This window comes from Ambystoma mexicanum, chromosome 3p, assembly GCF_040938575.1.
Source record: "Ambystoma mexicanum isolate Mex_15411 chromosome 3p, UKY_AmexF1_1, whole genome shotgun sequence".
Lineage (NCBI taxonomy): Eukaryota > Metazoa > Chordata > Amphibia > Caudata > Ambystomatidae > Ambystoma > Ambystoma mexicanum.
The window spans coordinates 804,893,421-804,917,805 of NC_090925.1; the positions used below are offsets into that span (position 1 = coordinate 804,893,421).

General features: G+C 46.6%; 1 protein-coding gene across 4 annotated transcripts in view; it reads right to left on the bottom strand.

Moving 5' to 3' along the window:
* The window catches only part of RNF112 (ring finger protein 112), a 680,823-nt gene that overhangs the window by 467,705 nt on the left and 188,733 nt on the right, over positions 1-24,385 (bottom strand). For all 4 annotated transcript variants that reach the window (XM_069651835.1, XM_069651833.1, XM_069651834.1 and 1 more), the window contains one exon: positions 20,810-21,104. In XM_069651835.1, the coding sequence (XP_069507936.1) occupies positions 20,810-21,104 (295 nt within the window). The remainder of the gene's footprint in view (positions 1-20,809; positions 21,105-24,385) is intronic.

Consider the following 24,385-nt stretch of genomic DNA (forward strand, 5'->3'; position numbering starts at 1 on the left):
TGCGTATGTCAAAATTAGCCAAACATCTGCCGGAAGAATTCCAGGAGGAGGCAAAATCAATAACAGCTGATGAGGAGGCCACTTCTGGTTACATGATCGTCGCTGCTGCCGTTTTCGCGGAATCAGGTTTTCGACAAATGGCACATGGAACAGTCCTTAGAAGGCAGGACTCGATGAAGGCGAACAATTTTAGACCAGAAGTACAGGTGCAAATCTTGGATATGCCCTTTGATGGACAAGATCTATTTGGCAAAACAATTGACAACCATTTAAAGGGTATTAAATCAGACACTGACACAGGCAAAGCTATTAGCTCGCTAAAGGACAAGGATAAAGATTGCTGTATCTTTTGGTCTTTTCGTGGCTCATCCTCGAGATATAGGGGATACAACATTTCATCGTACAACCAAAGAACACAAAACAGTGCATATAAAGGCAATAAATATCAACAATCCACCGCCAGATACAACTCTCAAAGAGGCAGACGTTGTTCGTGCCACTCGAAAACCCAGTCCAAACAAAACTGACAATCCAAATCCATGTGCACCCCACCCCCTGCACGCTTCACCCCAGTGGGAGGACAAATGAGCCAACACTTCCACCGTTGGCAAGACATTATATCCGAAAAGTGGGTGCTGCAAGTCAAACGCGAGGGACACACGGTCGAATTCTTAGAACGACCTCCCTCTCTTCCACCGCTACCATGCAAAATCCATTTGCTGAAACATCTTAAACTGAAATATGCAAGCTGTGGCAAAAAGCAGCCATAGAACCAGTACCAGTAAACCAAAGAGGAAGAGGTTTCTACTCTCGTTTTTTCCTAATTAAGAAAAAGAACGGTCAGTGGCGACCAATATTAGACTTAAGGGCGCTAAGCAAGTTTGTCAAGCGCATCAAATGACGTCCCTTCAAAATGTGCTACCATGGCTAAACAAGAATGAATTTCTAGCAACCCTGGATTTGGTAGACGCGTACTGCCATATCCCCATCCACCCAGCACACAAGAGATACCTAAGGTTCGCAGTGGGAAATGCGCATTTTCAATTCTGGGTCCGCCCTTTAGACCTAAAGTCAGCCGCAAGGGTCTTCACCAAATGCCTAGCACCAGTGGCAGCGAACCTCAGACGCACAGGAACAGAGGTTTTTCCATATCTAGACGACTAACTAATAAAAGCACGCTTGCACACCCTCGCAAAAATAGCAGTCGCAAAGACAACGAATTTACTCAAAACGTTAGGTTTTCCATCAACGAAACCAAGTTGTGCCCAGTACCGGCCCAAATAGCACTATTCTTAGGAGCAGAACTAAATACCTCCTCCAAAGCTTATACAAATAAGCTCATTAATGCCAGCAAACCCTTCCTTTCGCCTTCCAGCTGCATTACACTAGCCAGAGCACTAATGCTCTCAGAAATTGACTACTGTAATACCCTCTTTCTTGGCACATCAGAACGTAACTTGAACAAACTGCAGGTCCTGCAGTATAATGCCCTCAGAGAAGCTCTGAGCATCCCACTGCACTCACACATCTCCAGCTTCAGACAAGATGCCCATTGGCTCCCGGTACGAGACAGAATCACCCTCAGATCCCTTGTCATTGTTCACAAATGCCTATCTAACGAAGCCCCCAAATACTTGTCAGACAAGTTCAACAAACACACCTCAACCAGACCAACCAGATCGCTGTACTCGCACTGTCTTTCCATCCCCAAACTCTCACTAATAAAAGCAGACGGATCCAGCTTCCTGGTCCTAGCCGCCAAACAATGGAATGCCATACCACTGAACCTTAGAGCAGAACCCTCTTTCTGGACCTTCAGAGCAAAAGCGAAGGCCTGGCTCTCCAACAAGATCTCCACCTCGGTCTGACTCACCAACTAATGTACTTATCCTGTGTCTATCGACCACCATGTAACCCAGTCATCTGCACTTATTGTCATTATCTTGTATGTCTATTTTCTGCCTGTATGTATTTACTCTGCTGTAACCGCCTCTAAGTCTCCGGCGCCCAGTTACCTTAGGGTTTGGTGCACTGTATAAATAAAGAAACTAAACTAAACTAAAGTAAAGTAAACTAAACTAAACCTGTATCCCCAGAGTGCGACCTTCTGCAGACAGCATATCCACAATGCTCAAACTAATCTTGTGGGTTCTCCACAATGCCACAGCAACAGTACGTCGCTTGAAGTCGCTCCTGGACATGATGTTCTCATTTATATACCTCATACCCAACTGCAGACTAACTATGAGACCAATAACTCATACCCAACTGCAGACTAACTATGAGACCAATACAGGAGACCCTGGACCACCAATGGCCTCAAGCCTACGGGTCGTGGGAAGATGTCGTTCAACTTCCACAAGCGTTTCACAAAGCACTTCACTGGTAGGAAACACTACAAAATCTAACACAAGGGATGCCATTTCAGGCACCTATGTCGACACTTCTCCTCAGGACAGACGCATCCCTATCTGGCTGGGGAGCGCACCTAGCAGAACTCCAAACAAAGGGCACATGGTCAACCCAAGAGTCTCGACTCCACATCAACATCCTGGAGCTCAGAGTAATCCGCTGGGCACTAAAAGCCTTCCAACCCTTACTAGCGGGACAGGTAGTCACTATACAGACAGACAATACAACCTTCATGCACTACACCAACAAACAGGGAGGTACAAGATCAGAGATCCTATCCAGAGAAGCACAGTAACTTTGGCCATGGGCATTGCAATACATGGGCCAGTTGAAAGCAGAACACCTGCCAAGAATAGACAATGTCCTAGCGCACAAATTAAGCAGGGATTATTCGGCATCCCATGAGTGGGAATTAGACAAAGAAAAAACACAAAGGGTTCCTCTGCAGTTGGGGACACCCAGAGATCGATCTCTGTCACCAGCTGCAACACAAAATGCTCCCTCTTCGCCTCAAGATACTCGGAGCCCCAATCACTAGGGGACGCATATTCAATAACTTGGATGGGATGGTTCCTGTACGCATTCCCATCAACCCTGTTGATAGCACAAGTGCTGCGCAGGATGAAACAGCAACCTTGTCAGATGATCCTCATTGCTCGAGAGTGGGCTTGCCAAGTTCAGGTCCCGACCCTCCTGCTCCTCTCCCAAGAGACACCCTTTCGCATCAGAACACATCAACGATTGTTGACACAGCAGAACTACAAGATTCTCCACCACGATCCAGCGAGCCTGTCATTCAAAGCATAGTTCCTGAACAGCGAAAGTTAGCAAACCTTACATTACCTTCAGAATGTTGGGACATTATTAGAGCGTCTAGGGCACAATCCACCCAGACCACATACTTCAAAAACTGGAACCGCTTCACACATAGATCTGCTTACAACATCTGCGGAGCAAGTGTTACCATATTTGTTGCATCTGGCAAAAACTGGTCTCTCCTTGTCCTCCATTAAAGTACACCTGTCGGCCATACCAGAATATACAAAAACCCTAGTCAAGCTTTGTTAGTCACTGATCCAGCAGTCAAAGTCTTCCTCAAGGGGTTACTACGTATGTTCCTGCCAATGTCGGAACCAGTACCTGCTTGGAGCTTAAACACAGTTTTGTCTGCTCTCATGGAGGCACCCTATGAACCCAGCCATAGATGTGAATTAAGGTTCCTATCCTGGAAGGTTTTTTAGTAGCCATCATGTCAGCTTGAAGAATCTGCGAACTCCAGCCTGTTCCTCCTTTCATCATATTCCAGAAGGACTGCATCATTCTCAGAACACATCCCCTTTTCTTACCCAAGGTAGTCTCTGAAATGACACTCTCGGGGCGTATTGTACTTCCTACATTCTTCAGTAAACACACTTCAACGGCAGAATGCGTTCTTCACTCATTAGATATCGCGCGAGTTCTGAAGTTCTACATACAAAGAACCAAAGAGTTCCGTACCTCTCTAAGACTGTTCGTGGCATTCACAGGTCGCACTAAAAGGACAGTGCATTCCAAAGAAGGTCTCTCGCGTTGGGTGACCAATTGCCTCAGCCACTGCCATCAGTCCATGGGTGACCTGCTCCCTGGACCTCCGACAGCCCACTCCAGCATAGGTAGAGCAGCGTCTGCCGCTTTCCACGCAGGAGTGCCGATAAAAGACATATGTAGAGCGGCTACCTGGAGAATGCTATACACATTCGCCAAGCATTACTGCTTAACAGAAGACACCAAAAGGGAACCAGAGGTCAGACAGGCGGTCCTCTGCCACCTGTTTGTTTAAAGTAGCAGCAGCCTATTTCTCCCGCCTTCTCTATGTATATGTAGCTTAAATTAAGTTGCTATACTCTATGGATACTGAAGTTTAACCTTCAACGTGCAGCCATTTATGGCATGCTTCACTGCTTGGTATTCTATTCAAGCATGTGAATCTATGAAAGATCCAATGCTGGAGAAGTCTTAGTTACTTACTTGTAACTGTATTTCTCCAGCATTGGTATCTTTCATAGATTCACATGCGCCCACCCGCCTCCCCTGAGAGACTGCTCCAAGGCACAGCAGTCATCATTTATGCAGTCACAATACGGCTCAAAATCTGAAGATGGCTGCCTGGGGTGGAGCTCAAGCCCTACCACCTCCTTGGTTGGGGTCATGTTAATGTTAAAGGTATTTATACTGTGCACCGTCATCAACGGAGTTGGTCCCCAGGTGCTCAGGTGGATCTGCAAACAAGAAGGCGGGGTGGGTTAGTCGGGTGAAGAGGGAGTAGGAAAGTGAGAGAAGTGGTGTGCTGTTGGCAGCTTCTGTTCGGTTTTCACTGTGCCCCGAGCTTTGGTGTGAATATCGGACCGATGCGAGACCTTGTGTGCTGTTGGTGCAGTTTATGTGTTGTTTGTTTGCTGTTGCAGTGTGGTGAAGTGAGTGTGTGCGTCAACCAAATTGAGGTGCAGGGACTACACAAGTGAATGTCTTATTAGACATAATGGAGGGCATTCCTTATTGCCTTTTCCTATGGGAGAAAATGTAAATGGAATACATTACTCACCATAATCGTATTTCTGGTGCTTGTATCTGCTTAGATTCACATGCTATGCATAGGCCGACATCTAGTGGAAGCTGCAGAGTATTACAGTTGTTTTTCGAAACTCAAAAATGGCCATGTAAATAGGGCATGCCAGTAATACTATCCCTATTGTGACGTCCCCTGTACCCATGATCCTTCACGCGTGTAGGTCCCTAAGATTATATTTTTTCTGACATGAGGTAGCATAAGGAGTAGTGTGAGTACAGAGTTCCCAAACAGATACATACATATATGGAAAGCTCAAGTGAACATCTATGCACCTTCTCTCAGGGGAGGAAGGGTGGGCGCATGTGAATCTAAGCAGATACAAGCACCAGAAATACAATTACGGTGAGTAATGTATTCCTTCTGTTACTTGTGTAATCTGCTTAGATCACATGCTATGCATAGATCAGCAGTGTTATGAGAAGGTGGAGGGTTTTGAGAAGGAGTAGTGGCAAATAGATGTTTTAGAACCGCTTCTCCCACCTGTGTATCTGTTTTGGAATGTGTGTCAATGAGGTAGTGCTGAGTGAAGGTGTGAACCGAGCTCCATGTAGCTGCTCTGCAAATGTTGTCTAATGGTACGTTTGCAAGAAAGGCTAACGTAGCCCCAGTGCCCCTTGTGGAGTGGGCTCTAGGTGTAGAAGGCAGTGTCTTGTTTGACAATGAATAGCATAACTGTATACATTTGACTATCCATTTGGAGATTGCTCTCTTTGAAACGTACTCTCCTTGTCTGCCTGTAGCCATGGAGACGAACAGATGATCAGTTTTCCTAAGCGGTTTGATCTTATCTACGTAGCAGAAAAACGCTCTCCTCACATCTAGTGTGTGGAGTTTGACCTCAGCTGAGCTAGTTGGCTTTTGATAGAAGGCAGGGAGCTCAATAGACTGGTTTATGTGAAACTTGGAAATAAATTTAGGTGAAAACCTAGAGTGAGTTTGTAAAACCAATTTGTCTTAATGGATGACAAAGAAAGGGTCCTGCACTGACAAGGCTTGGATCTCGCTGAGTCTTCTTATGGAAGTGATAGCCACTAAGAAGGCAGTTTTATAGGTAATGTCTCTAAGGATAGCCTGTTGCAAAGGCTCGAAGGGGGGTTCCATGAGATTTGCTAGTACTACGTTTAGATCCGAACCAGGCGGGGGGTTAGAGACTGGAGGATGTATTCTTTTCACTCCCTCCATGAAAGCTTTGATGACTGGCACTTTCCACCATGAGATCTTACTTTGAGAGGTGGTGTACGCTGATAAAGCTGCTAGGTGGACTTTAAGAGAATTAAAGACCAACCCTGAATCCAACAGGAGGAGCATGTAAGAATGTGTGATGGCATACACTGTATGGGGTTGATCTATTTAGATTGCCTCCAAATGATAAATCTCTTCCACTTGTGGAAATAGCAGTGTCTGGTGTTTGGTTTCCATGCTTCCTTTAGGATGTCCATACACCGGTGTGGAAGATTAAGGTGTCCGAACTCTATGACTTCAGGAGCCATGCTGCCAAGTTCAAAGAGTGAAGTTGTGGGTGTAACGTTGATCCTCTGTGTTGAGTCAACAGGTTGACATGGTACGGGAGCTTGATAGGATCGCACATCGCCATCTTGCGCAGATGTGGATACCACGGTTGTCTCGCCCACATAAGAGCAACTAGGATGAGTGTCATCTGTTCCCTGTGTATTTTGTTCACTATACTGCTGATTAACGGAGTCGGGGGAAAAGCGTAAACAAATATCCCTGACCAGTTCATCCATAGGTTTATCCCCTTGGAGTGTGGCTGGGGGAACCTGGACCCGAAGACTGGGCATTGCTTGTTTTCTCCTGTACCAAACAAGTCTAGAGAGGGGTATCCCCAAAGAGAGAAGATGTGGTCTACAACGTCTGTGTGTAGTTTCCACTTGTGCTCTTCTGGTAGAGGGTCTCTGCTGAGAGAGTCCACTAGTGTGTTCAGTATCCCTGGAACATGTTGGGAGGACAGGGACATCCCTCATCTGAGTGCCCACTTCCATATTTTCTGTGCCAGCATGGACAGATTTGGAGAGCGTGTACCTGCCTGCTTGTTGACATAGAACATTGCGGTGGTGCTGTCTGTTAGGACTTGTACCGACAGGTTTGTCAGGTGTTCTTCGAAGGTTTGTAGGGCCTTGAGGACTGCCAATAACTCCAGAACATGAATGTGTTTCTGTGCAGTCACTTGTGACCACAGGCCGTGTGCTGAAGGTAGTGGGCCCCCCACCCGGAAAGGGACGCGTCTGTTGTGACGACCGCTTGTGCTTCTGGTTCGTGGAAGGGTTTCCCCTCGAGTAGATTTTCCCTTGACCACCAACGTAAGTTCTGAACCAGTGTTGGCGAAACAACCAATAGATTGTCCCACTGACCACTTGCCTGAGACCATTGTTTCGCCAACCATTCCTTCATTGGTCACATGCGCAGGCGCGCGTGGGGGACTAGGTAAATGCATGAAGCCATCTTACCTAGCAGGCTCATTGCTTTTCGTACGCTTATCCGGAGACAGGCTTGATACTGGGGTATTTGCCAAAGCATATTTTACACTCTTTCCAAGGATGGTTAGGCCAAGCCTGTTTTTTGTATCTAATACAGTTCCCAGGAACGGTTTTGATGTGTTTGGTATCAGACTAGACTTTTTCTTGTTTATTGAGGAGCCCAATTGGAAGAGAAGGTCTATTGTCCTTTGCGTGTTTACTTTGCAAAGATGGTAGTTATCTCCCGTGATCAGCCAGTCGTCCAGGTAAGGGCACACTGGGATAGACTCCCTGCGTAGGTGCGCTGCCACCACCAGTACCTTGGTGAACACCCTTGGAGCCGAGGTTATTTCGAAGGGCAGCACCTTGAACTGATAGTGTTGGTTTGCTACTTTGAATCGCAAGAATCTTCTGTGCGCTGGGAACATTGAGATATGAAAATAGGCACCTTTCATGTCGAATGTTGCCATGTAATCCCCCCTTTTTAAACAGAGGGATTACTTCTTGTAGCGTTGGCATGCAAAATGTTTGTGGCTTTACATATTTGTCTAGTACCGGCCGCATGATTAGATCTTTTTTTGGAACAAGGAAGTACGTTGAATAAATACCCTTGTTTCCCTCTCTGTGTGGCACAACCTTGATGGCGACTTTGAGTAGAGCTTTCACCTCTTCTAGCAGGATGAGTTGTTCCTCCTGCAATGGTTTCTTTTGGCGCAGGGGGAGGTTTGACGGTCTTCCTTGAAGCTCTATACAATAACCCCCCTGTCACCATTGACAACACCCATTTGTCCAATATTATATCCTCACATACGTAGGTGAAAAAAGATATTTGTCCCCCGACTGGGGAAGCATGGGGAGCTTCCCTGACTGGGGAAACTGGGGAGGGGACCTGTAGCAGGGTGTCATTGCTTAGAGGGTGTCCCTCCACCTCTGATGGGGGAGCCTCTCCCTCTTCCGCGGGCCCTGCGCTGACCCCTGGGGTAACCCTGGGTCGCTTGTTGATTGGTATTCCAAGAGGAACCTTGGTTTTGGTTGTATCCGGTTCCTCTCTGCACATTTTGCCCCCAAAAACAACGAAAATTACTACCACCTCTTTGGCCTGATTGTTATTAGTCAGTTGGCCAAGGGATTTAAGGGTCTCATACTCATCCTTGGCGGACTTGAGAGCGTCTTCAACTACCTTTCCAAATAGTACATTCTGGTCAACTGGCATATTTAGTAGGGTAGCTTGAGTCTCAAGTTTGAAACCTGACTGCATAAAGCCAGGCATGGCGTTTTAAAATGGTGGCTTCTGCAATAACGCGTCCAGTGTTGTCAGCTGCGTCAAAGTTATTTTTTAGGAGGATGCCTGCTGTAGCTCTGCCTTCGGCAGCCAGAAGGGAGAGTTTGGCTTTTAGTGGCTCTGGCGCTGACTTTGCCAGGGCCTTTACTTCATCCCACTTTGTGCAGTCATTGTCAGGAATGGAGGTTGGGGCAGACGTGGGGTGTTGCGCTTTGCACGATAAACATGTTATGGTGAGCTGCGGGAGGTAAGACTACACTTCCCAGCAACCTGAGCGCAAATCTGTAGTTCTACTACACGGGCGTTGACAGCTGCCTGCAATCAGAGACAGCTTATTAGCCGGCAACGGTTTCACGCAGGTGTGGCTTATTTTGTGAGATGCTGCGTGCTACGGTCGGTGGGAGAAGCATCGTCTGGTTTGTCTCATGCACGGGGACGCTGACAAGCTGAGGATTAAGCGGATTTACGAGCAGAAGGCACGAAACTCAACCGCATCCTCCATTTGGCAGCACATTCTTCGTCCGGGTAGTCCCGTGGGGCTCCCGGACTAAAGATACGTACGGGAAGGGCTGGAGATAAGGTCTCATGTGCTCCTGTTTGAATTCTTACACCAAACCGCTTTGTGTGGAGTTGCTAGGGGAAAAGTCTATGTGATTTATTTTGCATACAGGTTGCTGTTGGGGACTTTTGGCAAAGCTCTATGAACTAAGAAGGCTATTTACAAGGTTTAAGGGGGCATTTTGCACGAGGATGACTGGAATTCTCATATCAGGAAGCCCTGTGTTAGGAAGAGCCTAATCTAGTGCAGTTAACTAGATTTCACCACAGTACATGTTTTTGTGTTTTGTTATGTCTTGCTTATGCTTGCCTCACAGGCCATGTGTACGTTTATTCATGTTGGGAAACATCCCATTTTGTTTGTTTCATGCTGCTTATGCTAATATGTGATTCATGTGTCCATGTCAAAGGGTGACCAGTATCAAGTGGTTCTAACTACGAAAGGGCAGGAGTTAGGTGCATGTAGGGTTCTGTTCTTAACAGGCATGTGTATGCTAGGTGTCGAGTTCCATAGGCCTGGAGTTTTTGGGTATACACGATAGGTGCAGGTAGTGTAGGTTTTACCCTGTGCTTCCCGGTCCCATCCAACTTAGGTACTTTACTTACCCTCTTTCCGGTCTTCCTACTCCCCCACCCCATCCACAACCTCTACCTAATCCCTCTTCCCCCAATTGGCTGCCACGTGGTGTCCTGTATAACTCTAATCAGGTACCTGTGCCAACCAAGGTGGGAGGGGTCGATTCATTTGGCTTCTATGGTTCGGGAGGGAGTGTCGAACTCTCTTCCCTTGCTAAGTGTGATTGTGACATAATAAGCCGCCCCCAGATTGGGATATTCACAACCACCCAAGCCAAATGGAAACGACTTCTCCACCTTTAGCCTATGTGCTGAAGGCGCTTCAAGAGATTCAGGGGGAATTATCTCAGGCCAGGCAAGAATCTTTTACGTTGAAGGCACAAGTGCAGAGTCTAGTTGCCCAAGGTACCCCAATGGAAGGGAATAGTGCAAATAATAGTATGGGTGCTTCTACTAGCAGAAGTTCCACAGTCATTGTCCAACCTCCCAGTAGTGTTCCCTTGGCTGCTCCTCGAAAATAAATGATGTTTATCACACAATGTAGGCTCCATTTTCTATGTAAACCAACAGCGTTTGAAACTATTCAGGCAAGAACAGCATTTGTGATCTCTTATTTGACTGGAGATGCGGCAGCTTGGGCGATGCCCTTAGTTCAGAAAGATGATCCATTGTAATATAATTGGGATGTCTTTCTGACTGAATTTGGTTGACTGTTTGATCGGCGGGAAGTATCACTGGCACAAGATAAAGAGTTACTAGGATTACGACAGGGTTCAAGAGATCTAGTAACCTATGTGACACAGTTCAATAGACTAGTGCCATGATAGATCTTGCCTTGCGATTAGATCATCGAATAGGTGAGAGGAAAAGACAAGAAGAGACCAGATCCAGTACCTATTGTGAGGCTAGATCAGAGTCGGGATGGAAGGGTCATTGAAGTCGAACCCATGCAGATTGGAAGTGTCAGAGGGCCATTGTCTGCGGCAGAGAAAGAGCTATGGAAAGCTAATAACTTGTGTCTATATTGTGGGCAGGCAGGTCATTTTATTCGTACATGCCACAATACTCCGCAGAGGTCTGCAGGAGGAGAACGGGGAAGAAAGGAAGCAGTAAAAGACCTGGGTCGGCCTTAGGGGGAACGGAGGGTGGCAGACCCGAAAGAATCAAGGTTCCCAAGATGGGTGGCAAATACAATAGGGGGTAAGACTTCCCATTTATACATTCTGGTGACTCTCTTTTTTGCAATGACTAAACAAATGGTGTGGGCAATGGTGGACTAAGGGGCCACTGGAAATTTTGTGGATATTAAATTGGCAGAACAGGTGAGATTGCCTTTACAGGATAAACAACGGGTGGAAGGGGTGCAGTCCGTAGATGGGTCTCTATTAGTGTCAGGGCTCATTCGGAAACAAACTGAAATTTTGGATATGGTCTATGAGTCAGGCCATCGAGAAGAGATTACTTTTGATTTAATAGCAGCACCTCAGTTTGGATTGATTTTGGGAATGCCTTGGTTGGTGAAACATAATCCAAGGATTGATTGGGAAAGGCAGACAGTACAATTTGAGGATTCGAAGTGTCAGTTACATATGATACCAGAGATGGGTCCTGCGGCCTTGCTAGCCGACAAAGGGCAGGGGGATCAGGTGGTGGGAGCAGTAGGTCCCAGAATTCCCCCCCCACTACAGGGAATTTAGTACAGTTTTTGATAAGAAAGGGGCAGAGACGTTACCCCCACACCGCCCATATGATTGTGTAATTGAATTGAAGGCTGGGGCTAAGTTGCCGTGCAGTCGGATTTACAGTCTAACTGAAAGAGAAAACCAATATCTGAGAGAGTACTTGGATGAAATGCTGGAGAAAGGGTTTATCAGACATTCCACCTCCCCTGTTGCATCGCCCTTATTTCTTGTTCCTAAAAAAGAAGGGACATTGCAAACATGCATTGATTATAGGGCATTAAATAAGGTCACGGTGAAGAATAGATTTCCTTTACCGTTAATTTCAGTGTTGTTAGATCAAGTAAGATCAGCTACGATCTACACAAAGTTGGATTTCAGAGGAGCTTATCACCTGATCAGGGTGAAAGAAGGGGATGAGTGGAAGACTGCATTCAGGACTAAGTTTGGTCTGTTTGAGTACCTTGTCATGCCTTTCGGTTTGTGTAATGCTCCAGCAGCATTTCAGTTTTTCATGCAGGAAGTATTAAGAGAATTCCTTGCTATTTTTGTCATTGTCTATATAGACGACATTCTGATTTATTCATCATCTCAGGAGCAACATGTAAAAGATGTGAGAGCGGTGCTACTAAGATTGCAGGATTACCAATTGTGTGTGAAACTGGAGAAATGCGATTTTCACACAACGCAGGTGGAGTTCTTGGGTTTTATACTTACTCCCAGAGGTATTGTCATGGACTCAAAAAAGGTGAATGCAGTGACAAAGTGGCCTTCCCCCCCATTGCATAAAAGACATTCAATCCTTTTTAGGATTTGTAAATTTCTACCGACGTTTTATTAGCAACTTCTCAAAGGTAGTAGCCCCAATTACACGGTTACTAAGAAAGGCAGTACGCTTCAATTGGGATCAAGAGGCGGAGAGTGCCTTTCAAGAATTAAAAGTGGCATTTACTACTGCACCGGTGTTAATACATCCTGATACTGAGAGGGCTTTTCAGGTGGAAACTGATGCGAGCAATGTAGCAATAGGAGCCATATTATCACAAAGAGACGAGGAAGGAATTTTGCATCCAGTGGCGTTTTACTCGAGGAAGTTATCTGGTTGCGAGCAAAATTATTCAATCACTGACAAAGAGTTGTTAGCTATTCGGCTGCTTTTCTAGAGTCGAGGCATTATCTGCTGGTGGCCCGACATCAGGTGGTAGTAGTCACTGATCACAAAAATCTGCAATATTTTAAAACTGCTCAAACTCTCAGTCCTAGACAACTCCGGTGGTCCCAGTATTTCAATGAATTTGATTTTGTTGTAACTTTCAGGCCAGGAAGTAAGAATGGGAAGGCGGAGGCATTATCTAGGCAGCAGAATTCAGAGAATGTGGTAGGGGAAGTAAAAGCAATTCTTTCCCTGGACAAAATGATTGGAGCTATTACCAACAAGTTGGTGGATCAAGTGAAAAAAGGTCTTCCGCCTCCACAACTCCAGAAATGGCAGCATAGTCATCCGACTAGAACAGTGCGGGAGGGGTTGCCTTATCATAATGGACAATTGTATCTACCTACTAAGGAATTACAACGTAAGGCGTTGTACTGGTGTCATAACTCTCCTTTGGCAGGACATTCTGGCAAAAGAAAAAATTATGTTGGAGAAATATTTTTGGTGGCCTGAACTAAGGAAGGAGGTGGGTGAGTATGTGATAAAATGTGAAACTTGTGTGCGCAATAAAGCGGATCATGTAAAGAAAAGGCGTTTGTTACAACCATTACCTACTCCAAGGAATTCATGGACTCACATCTCCACTCTGGACTTTATTACGGATCTTCCCCCTGATAATCAGTTTGACACCATTTGGGTGGTAGTGGACTATTTGTCTAAACAAGCCCATTTTATTCCCTGTATAGGGATTCCTGGGGCAGGCAAATTAGCGGAGTTATCTCTCCAACATGTGGTGAGATTGCATGGTCTGCCGAAAAGTATTGTGCCAGACAGGGGACCTCAGTTTACTTCAAGATTTTGCCATGCTTTCTGTAAGATGTTGGGAATTGAGTGTGCTCTATCCACAAGTTATCACCCACAGACAAATGGACAGACAGAACGGGTTAATCAGACCCTTGAGCAATATTTGAGATGTTATCTGGGAGATGGTCTGGAATCGTGGGTGCAAGCATTATGTTTGGCAGAATTTACATATAACAATACCCAACATGCATATTTAGAAATGGCCCCTAATGAATGTTTATATGGTCATGAGCAGAACATGATACCAGAACATTTACCAGAGATGGAACAAATCCCGGTTTTACAAGAGCGTAAACAGTTGCTTCTTAAGATCTGACAGAAAGCACATGCAAATCTGGAACAGGCTAAAATAGCCTATAAGAAACAAGCAGATAAACAAAGGCAGGAGGGCCCCAAGTATAAAAGTGGGTGATAAAGTTTGGTTGTCAACAAGGAATTTATCATTGGTGGGGTCTCGTAAATTTATGCCTAGATTTATTGGGCCTTATGAGATACTAAAATGTGTGTCGCCCACAGCCATGAAATTGGCTTTGCCAAAAACTTTGCCTATACATCCGGTGTTCCATATATCTTTACTTAAACCCGCAGATCCAGGGATGACTACGAATGACCTCCGGCTAAAGTAAAAGAAGAGCAGGAAGAATATGATGTAAGACGGATTATGGACGCCAGACGCAGATATCAACAATTATGGTATTTGATTCAGTGGAAAGGTTATGGTCCTGAGGATTCTTCATGGGAACCGGCAGGAGCAGTGCATGCCCCTAGGTTGATAAAACAGTTCCATTTGCGACATCCGGAGAAACCTGGGCCTGGGAAGAGGCCTGGGAGAGGAGGTACTGTCAGGAATGGAGGTTGGGGCTGACGTGGGGTTTTGCACTTTGCACGATAAACATGTTATTGGTGAGCTGCGGGAGGTAAGGCTACACTTCCCAGCAGCCTGAGCGCGAATCTGTAGTCCTACTACGCGCGCGTTGACAGCTGCCTGCAATCAGAGACAGCTTATTAGCCGGCAACGGTTTCACGCAGGTGCGGCTTATTTTGTGAGATGCAGCGTGCTACAGTCGGTGGGAGAAGCAGCGTCTGGTTTGTCTCATGCACGGGAACGCTGACAAGCTGAGGATTAAGCGGATTTACGAGCAGAAGGCATGAAACTCTACCGCATCCTCCATTTGGCAGCACATTCCTCGTCCGGGTAGTCCCGTGGGGCTCCCGGACTAAAGATAAGTATGGGAAAGGCTGGAGATAAGGTCTCATGTGCTCCTGTTTGAATTCTTACGCCAAGCCGCTTTGTGTGCCGTTGCAAGGGGAAAAGTCTATGTGATTTCTTTTGCATACAGGTTGCTGTATTTTTGGCAAAGCTCTATGAACTAAGAAGGCTATTTACAAGGTTTAAGGGGGCATTTTGCACAAGGATGACTGGAATTCTTGTCTGGAAGCCCTGTGTTAGGAAGAGCCTAATCTAGTGCAGTTAACTAGATTTCACCACAGCACATATTTTTGTGTTTTGTTATGTCTTGCTTATGCTTGCCTCACAGGCCATGTGTGCGTTTATTCATGTTGGTAGCATCCCATTTAGTTTGTTTCATGCTGATTAGGCTAATATGTGATTCACGTGTCCTTGTCAAGGGGTGACCAGTATCAAGTGGTTCTAACTACGAAAGGGCAGGAGTTATGTACATGTAGGGTTCTGTTCTTATCAGGCATGTGTATGCTAGGTGTTGAGTTCCATAGGCCTAGAGTTTTGGGGTATACATGATAGGTGCAGGTAGTAGGTTTTACCCTGTGCTTCCCCAGTCCCATCCAACTTAGGTACTTTCCTTACCCTCTTTCTGGTGTTCCTACTCCCCCACCCCATCCACAACCTCTTCCGCCCATTGGCTGCCACGTGATGTCCTGTATAACTCTAATCAGGCACCTGTGCCAACCACGGTGGGAGGGGTCGATTCCTTCGGCTTCTGTGGTTCGGGAGGGAGTGTCAAACTCTCTTCCCTTGCTAAGTGTGATTGTGACAGTCATAGCTGGATAGCAAGGTGGAATTGTTTGCTATACCCGCCTGGTATACTTCAGTGGACACTATCTTTCTACCCATGGCATATCATTTCTTGCTCTCCTTGTCCGGAGGGGCTTCCGAGGAGGCCAAGGGGGTACCAGCTCTCAACAACTAACAACCAGAGAGTCAGGTCGAAGCTGGTCCCTTATATATAAGGAGTCGGAAGCTGCTGGTTTGAAAAGTTTCTTGATCCTAGGGTTCACTGCCCTGTTAGCGTTTGGTAGTGTCAAGGATGGCACTCTGTCAAGAGTGGCACAGGGCCCCCAGGTAGGGTTTGGGTGGCTGTGTTGATGTAAGGTGACAGATAAGCACACACACAGCAGGAAACTCATCAAGAAAGAAAAGTAGGCAACTGTAGTTGTGAACAGAAAGGGGCAGGAAATACAAAGATACAAACAAACCGGATTCCCTCTTGGGGTGTATGCAGATATGGAAAAAAGAGTGTTCCACGGACCTTTGGAAACTCCAGCCTTCTGCACGGATTACTATTACAGAGGCCCACTCTGTCTGCTCGGGGCTGGGAACAACAGCTGTGGGTGTCTGTTAAACATAAAACGCGACAAGGGAAGGGGCAGAGGTTGCCTGCCGGAAACCAACAGTCAAGCTCTGTGCAAAGGATCAACATAAGACACGAGGGACAAGAACAGAAGTAACCAGGGACAAGGACGTCTAAGAGAAATCTAGCAGAAGGGAATGAAGGAAGAAACAGTACAATAGAAATGGGTAAACTAAAGGGGAGGACAGAGGAGTCAAGGAAGAGAAGGACAGGGATCAAGAACAAGGAGTTGCAACAAGGAAGAGAGCAAGGGAGCAGCAGACAGGAAAGGGGGGCTGCAAACAAGGAAGCAGGGCTGCAGTACCAAATGGTACAAGGTACAGAAAAACTGTAGTGGATTGCAGAGGACTGTAGTAGGCTGCTAGGCAGAGAGTCCAGAGGAGCAGGACTGAGAGCTGGAGTAGGCGGCAGACAGAGAGCCCAGAGGAGTAGGGCAGCAAGGAGTGAACCCAAAGGAACAGGCCGTAGAGGCAGAGAGACCCGGGGGTCAGTGCTGAAAGCAGAAGAGAGTAGCAGGCTTCAAGGCAGGGAGCCCAGCGGAGCAGAGCAGCAAGGAGCGAGCTCAGAGGAGCAGAGCAGCGAGGCAGGGAGCCCGGAAGGCTATGGCTGTAGGCAGCGGAGTGTAACGGGCTGCACGGCAGGAAGCACAGAGGAGCAAGGCTGTGAGGCAGGGAGCCCAAAAGGCTAGGGCTGTAGGCAGCAGGGTGTAGCAGGCTGCAAGGCAGGAAGCCCAGAGGAGCAGGGCTGTGAGGCAGGGAGCCCAAAAGGCTAGGGCTGTAGGCAGCAGGGTATAGCAGGCTGCAAGGCAGGAAGCCCAGCGGAGCAGGGCTGTGAGGCAGGGAGCCCAAATGGCTAGGGCTGTAGGCAGCAGGGTGTAGCAGGCTGCAAGGCAGGAAGCCCAGAAAGAACACTGGAACAAAAGCAGGAAAATGCAGCAGCAGGAACAGCATACAAATTTGAGACAAAAGGCAAAAAGGGGCTGGGAGGACTCTTGATGTAAGAGACTGAGCTCCTGCAGGCAGCTGCTTAAATACCGCCCTGCCCTGTACTGAGGCAGGCTAATTGGCAGCACCTGGAGCAGCACACCTGAAAACAATCTGCCTCCTCCCTCTCTGGTCCTGAGATGGTGGAAGCAGCACTGATCCCTAGGGCTTCTGGGGATTGTGGTTCCAATGCTGACGAATGGGAATGGCCAGGAATTGATAGCTGTAGCAGGGTGCATTGTGGTACATGTAGTTAGTTGAGTTATATAAGAAGGCACCAAAGTCACGCAAATGGGAATTAAGTACCAAAGTGTGAATAGGGGTTGTTCCAAGAGTATTCTGAAGATAAATGAATTACAATTAGTCCATGATGGTTGCCAATGTGTGCGCCCATGGCGCAGGCATGACAGGTAGTTCTAGGAAGGGTTGAATCCTTTTTTGGACTGATTTTAGCAGGGGGATAAATTGGGTTGCTGGTTTTTTAGCGCCCAGCATATTCTTTGCAAAATCCTTGTCCTGTTGGGCCTCTTGTGTTTCGATGCCGAAATGCTCAGCAGCCCTTATGAGTATATCGTTGAATAGTGGCTGGTTTTCCACCGGGGAGTCTTTTAAAGAAGGGTCTTGCGGGACTGGAGAGTCCATCGCAAAAACCACAAACTCAGTGTCATCTTGGTCTTGATCGTCTTCCTCCCCGGCATCGTAACTCTCGATGTCACCATAATAGGATTCACCCTTGTCTAAGTATTCATCCTCCCCTACATCCTGGTCATAAAGGTCGTAGGAGAGGCGAGGAGTTTTGTGTGGTGGTTCAACAGCCAATTCTACTGGGGGAAGAGATCTCTTCTTATACGAAGGGACGGGATCGCTGTCGTTGCTGGATGCCTCTTCGACGTCCATGGAGGTCTCGGCCTGCATGGCGTGATAGGCCCAACGTTTTGTTTGCCTGTCTTTGAGGGTTTTAGGTCAGAGTAGCTTACAAGCCAGACAATGCACCTCTTCATGGTCTCTATTCAAGCAGAGGTTACAGACCCCATGCTTGTCGACCCACGTGAATTTCCTTTTGCAGGAGGGGCAGAACTTAAAGGGAACATGCTGCATAATATTGGTAGGCAGCTGGGCGACTATGGTGAAGGGTGGGAATATACATGTTTATGACCGCTCCCCACTCTCCCTACTGTAAGGCCGAGGCCGAAAGGGCCTTCCAAGGCCGGGTGGCGCCGTCAAAGTCATCCAACGGTCAGCTTCAAAGTCTTCTTCAGTCTTCACTGCGTCGAGTCACGGCATCAGCAAAGGACAGGAAGAAACACTTACTTAATTATGATAGTTCAACGGTGTACGCCGAAAAAGGACTCTGCTTATATTTTTGTGACCGCTCACGATGGCGGAAAAAAACAATCTGAGGGACCTACATGCGTGAGGGATCATGGGTACAGGGGACGTCACAATAAGAATAGTATTACTGGCATGCCCTATTTCGACGCCCATTTTTGAGTTTCGAAAAACAACTGTAATACTCTGCAGCTTCCACTAGATGTCGGCCTATGCATAGCATGTGATCTAAGCAGATTACACAAGCAACAGAAATATATATACATATATTTATTTTCAAATTACAGAGGATTCCGAGTGTGACAACGGGGAACATTCAAGCATGTGAATGTATGAAAGATACCAATGCTGGAGAAATACATTTACAGGTAAGTAACTAAGACTTCTTTCTCTTGGATCCCAGACCCTTTTTGTATTTGCCCCTTTTGGTCCCAGACCCTTTTGGCAACAGTTTTGGGGGCCCCCACAACCGTCTTGGTCTGCCCATCCTTTTCTGGGTGCTTACCGGTCTCTCGTGGTTGCATACAGGCTTCAATTCCCCTCTCTGGCGTCTCCGGATATTTGTAAGGGATTATGGTCAAAATCTCGAATAAATAAATCTCGAAAAAATAAATCTCGAAAAAAAAGGCCGAAAAAGAAAAAGTCAAATTTTTTAGTGACGTGTTTTACCCCACCCCCCCCCCTTTTTTTACCATTTATTTTTTAATCCCGGACCCCAAAATAAATATATAATAAAAAAAAAATTGACTTTTTTTTTTCCGGTCTTTTTTTCCGACCTTATTGTTATTCGAGATTATTTTTTCGAGATTTTGACTGACCACCATTTGTAAGGACTGCAGTGGCTCTGCAGTGGCTCCCAGTGGCCTCCGGGCCTTCTCCGATCATTTCAGAGAAAACGGCATCCCTGCAGCAGCTCCTTGCTGCTAGGCTCAGCGCCCCAGGCGGTTACTGTCATGAACCACTGCCTGCGCCCATTCTGGACTTCGTGGTCCCTGACCCATAGAGGACTGAATGCCGTGATCCTTCCAACATGGCCGTTTGGTGCGGAACGCAGCTTGCCAGTCTTTACGCGCTACGTTCGACATTCTACAAAGCAGACACACCCCGCGGCTCTGCGCGTCTCAACGCTACCACTTGGAGCAATCCGATGTGTGTTGCCGAAGTTCGCTCGGAACTTCCATCCTAGTTCTGTTTCCCCGATTCCTTGAATCTACTTCCTCCTTTTCCTTTCCTCGAACTTACCTTACTATTGTTCCGGGATCCTCGCCTGCGCTCGAGTCACGGCGTTCCGTGCCTCCGAGCTCGGACTTAATCTCCTTCCTGGTTCCTGGTACTGGACATCCGACCGCCTCCTGGAGTAGGACCGCTATCCCACGCTGGAACCAGACGACCAGCACACGAGTCTCTACAAATCCCAGACTGTGCGAAAGAAATCTTCAAAGAAGGTTGCAAGCAAGGAAAGACAGGTGAGAAGGGGAGAGACTTGTGACAGTTACTTCATTCAAGCGTTCTCGCTCGGCTTGATGCTTCGCCTCCTGTCTCCCGCTCCAGCCTTTCCACTACGAACCTTCTGGCAACTTAACTGCAGGCGGGTATCTCTTTCTTGTCCTCTTCCATTCCTTCCTTCGAACAGGGTTTAAATCTCCCAGGTTCCTCCGATGATGGCCTTTCTGATTTGGAATTCCCTCTTCTGTTTCAATGGTAGCTTGGCCAATAGGAATCGAGGAGTTCTTTATGCTTCTGCCCCTCTTCCTCGTCCCAGTACTGATGTTGAGGACTCCCAGTGAGTCAGTCTCTTCCTCGTCTCAGTAGATAAGGCATATAAGTCCATTGCAGAGTCCACATTCTTCCTCAATTTAGTACTTTCTATGTGGCTGGTATGTCAAAGGTACATGGGTACACTAGGGAAGGTACTGGTGGGAAGAGAATAGAAAGATGTGTCAGTGATAGGTGGGCTATGAGAATACCGTGCTCTCTCCAGGAAGTTACTAATCCCATAGGGGGCTTCCCTCCCCATGAGATTCACCTGCTGAGTACCACCCCTAGGGGGACTATCGGGTAGCAGCTGCACCTCCTTGACCTCATGGGAAGGGGCTCCTCCTAGGGGAGAAGTGATGACATCCAGAGATTTGTCACATAAAGCACTGGGGGTTTGCTTTAAAAAAGTTAATTACTACAAGTTCTGCATGTACAGTATGGCACCCTAAATACGGTGGCTGCTCATATGAATACGTTCTATGTAACTGGAGTTTGAATACCAACCAATAATTATTGACACTCACCACCAAAGGCACTGCTGAAGCTCCTTGTAGAGCTGGACCTATCTTGTCCACAATGTTCTTCATCCGGAAGTCAGGGATCATCCTGTCTTTGTGGCATAGATGTCGGCACTCTGGGCACTGGTAGCCCATGAATGAGATACCACTCCAATGGGCAGCAATGCAGCCTCTGCAGAAGTTGTGGCCACAATCAATTGAAATGGGATCTTCAAAGACCTCTAAGCAAATGGAGCACCTGACATCCTCTGCCAAAACCTCCAGTCCTGCATTTAGGTTCTGTATCTGCACCGGGTTGGATCTGAAAACAAGAAACAGAGTTTACCTGGCAGAGCAATTCAAAGCACAGAGCATAAGAAGCAAGAAGGGATGCTATGTGACAATAAGCGACATGTAAGGCAGGTGGAGTGGTATGGTAAGAAACTGTGAGAGAAAATGGTGGTACTAAGTGATGGTAAGAGCAGATCTGGTAAAGGGAAAGATGGTGAAGCAGGAGATTAAATGAGATGGTGGAACAGGACGTGTAGCGTGGTAACGAGATTTGAGATAGGAGGTGTTGTAAAGGAAGATTGTGTGAGACCCGGAAGCACCATACTGCGACTCTGGTATGAGGCCCCTGTGGTTTTTGCAGTTTACTACATTAGTTTATCAACCTTTTTTCTGATGGGAGCATACCTGAGAGCTCATCGGTGACATGAATAATGTATGTGCTCACTCAGGAATCCTAAGCCCCTCAGGGCCTGAGCATGCCCTGTTCTTCTCACATGTCTGGCTGTGTGATTTCTCCACTGGTTTGTGGCAGGATTTATATAATCCTATTGGAGTGCAGGGGTGTCGTTACAAGAAGCTCCATGTAAAATCTGGAATACCGTCTAATGGCTAGACACTGTCCATATGCCAGCATGAATGGGATAAGAGTGTGGCCATGCATGGTTGTGGCTACTGTCAGCCTAGGAGTGAGGGCTATAGCTGCCAACACTTACTTGTGAATGGTGTCTGCACACAGTCCTGAATACACAACTGAGAGAAAGCTGAAAGTAGCCTGGAAAACCTGTACTGATAGGGTGGTGGCACAATGTTTGAATGGATACAATCCTGTGACTGGTGCCTGGGTCCCCTCAATAGCCCCGATTCCATATAAAAATGAATATCCGCTCCCTTACTTCGTAACAACTATTGAGGAGTAAGACAGGCAGCGATTCCCTGCCCAAGCCTGAAAACTGCACAGACCCTTCCTGACAGTGAAGTTCTGTCCCAATACGGACTTATTAGACCTGCAGTTTCCAGAGAGAGATCAAGCACAGTCCTCTTCTACCCTGTCTTTGGTCAAGTCAAGTTGCAAGCCCTCAAAACAATCCCTACCCTCACGAAAGCTTTGCTGTTTGCCCTTGCATGGACCCAACTTGAGGATGCAAAACCCTGAACACCGAGCTAGCTGGCAGTGTACGAGACCAGCAGTTGCTTACAAGCTGAATTACCATTACAACCCTACTCATAGACATGCCAAAGAGTGCATCTCCTACCACAAATGCCACCACTGGATTCTGTCGAGAACATCTGCTAATACAGCTGCAGCAGTTGATCTCCTTCTATGGCAACTCTTCAGCTCCAGCAGCTCCACAGCTGTACTACTTGACTGAAGATCACCCAACAGCTATTCTCTCACTGACTCAGGAGAAGCGGAGCACTAGCAACCCCTGCCATTTTCCTGTCAGCTCATCTGGAACAGGGCATTGCATGGCTGTTGTCGAGTCAAATAGTGTCTAAGCTACCAGACCACAAGTTCTCACCTCTCGGAAGGTGCCACAGTACTCCTTCTTTGTCCAACATTGGGTCTATACTTAATATTGAATATCACACAGGATCAGCATCATACACAGCCAATAAGAAACAGCCCATCTCATATAAGCCATTATATCTTCTAGGAAACAAATCTGTGGATGAGTGAATAAAGGTCCCAGAGTCCCCCTGAGGCACACACGTATAACACCCAACCATCCCGGAAAGCCTGGTTAAACTTGAGACTTGGGGTTTACCCTACCAGACAAGTTAAAGACTATTAAATGTTAGCCACAAAAACTTGAGCTTTTCTAAACGCAAATCACTTAGCTATAACTACATCAACACACATTTACAACTACATTTTTAGAAGATATAAAGTATAATTGATCCATACATCTTTATGGACAACACTCCTTTACTGTTTACCCTTGCCTACAGTGCTCTCCTCCTGCCGAGCCTTGATCGCTTGACCAGCACTACCACTAGGTAAGCCAAGGAAGCGAAGAGACACCCTGTTTCCCTATGCTTAGGAAGTGAACACCTGTCAATTTGCTAGGACCGTGGGGGCGGGGGGGGTCTTACAGATGGTGAGATAGGGCAAGCAGTAGAAATAGACAGATAACGATAATAGGACTGTAAGCCAAGAGTGAATGGGGTAGAGAAAAAGATTGTGAAACTGTTGTGGTAAAAGGTAAAAGGAAAGGTAGATAATACATAGGTTTGGTAAGATAAGATGTTGAGATACGGTGGATAATAAATGCGTTTGGTAAGATATGATGTTGAGACAGTGGTTTAGTAATAAGTAAACAAAAAATGTGGAAAGGAGATAAATGATGGGAGAGAAATTGGCAAATGTTGGTTTAGAGACATGGTGGAATGGGGTGTGCGGTCGAAAAGATGTTAAGACGGGTGTTTGATGTGCGAGTAGTGGGAGGAAATGTTAGATGGTTGCATTTTCCTTGGAACTCTGATAACTTGCTATTCAGATTCCACCCTTTGCGAAGACACACTGTAAAAATACAATCCTTTTTTCGCGACCTCCCAATGTGACGGTGTCAAGATGTGAGACTAACCCGCTTCCTAGATGGTTTTCCGAAACTAACATGTAGCTGGTAAGAAAGGTGAATAATTTTGAGACCATGAGGTGGGTCAATGAGATATGGAATGGGTGATGTGACCTAGTGGTAAATAAAACAATTACGTCACAATGTCACCAGATGCGCCTCCTGTCATCTCTGGCACGATGTACATGTTAAATACATGATACTGAGATCTAGTCGGTGTAACAATTGCCTCACTTTGACTTCAGCACCTCAACAGCACCCAATGTGCAATCTATTTTACACTTCCAACATGCTACACAGGACTGCGGAAGGAATATATACTTTGTAGGTAGTTAGAAATAGCAAGAAAAGAAATCTGCACGGGGAGAATTCTTTAAGTGTTACTTTCCTAAGTTCCTAAGAAAAACGTCTTGAGCTTAGAAAGGGGAATTGCCATACTGCAATCATTAATATATGCAGGTTGTGCTACCTCAGAAAGTCTGAAAAGAGCACACTCTTAGATTTGGTGCCAGGTAAGCAGTGCAGGGATCTGTTCATTCCCAATCGGTTGTTTCAATGTTAATTCTTGTAATGGGGGAGGTTCTTAGTTGCCCCTCTCTCACTGTACACACATTGGGCCTCATTACTAGGATGGACTCTAATACCGGTACCGGGTCCGCCCTGGTTCAATGGGGACTTACCGGTCTATTCAGACCTTTGCGGTACCGGTAAGTCCCCATTGAAAAAGCCATTCCCC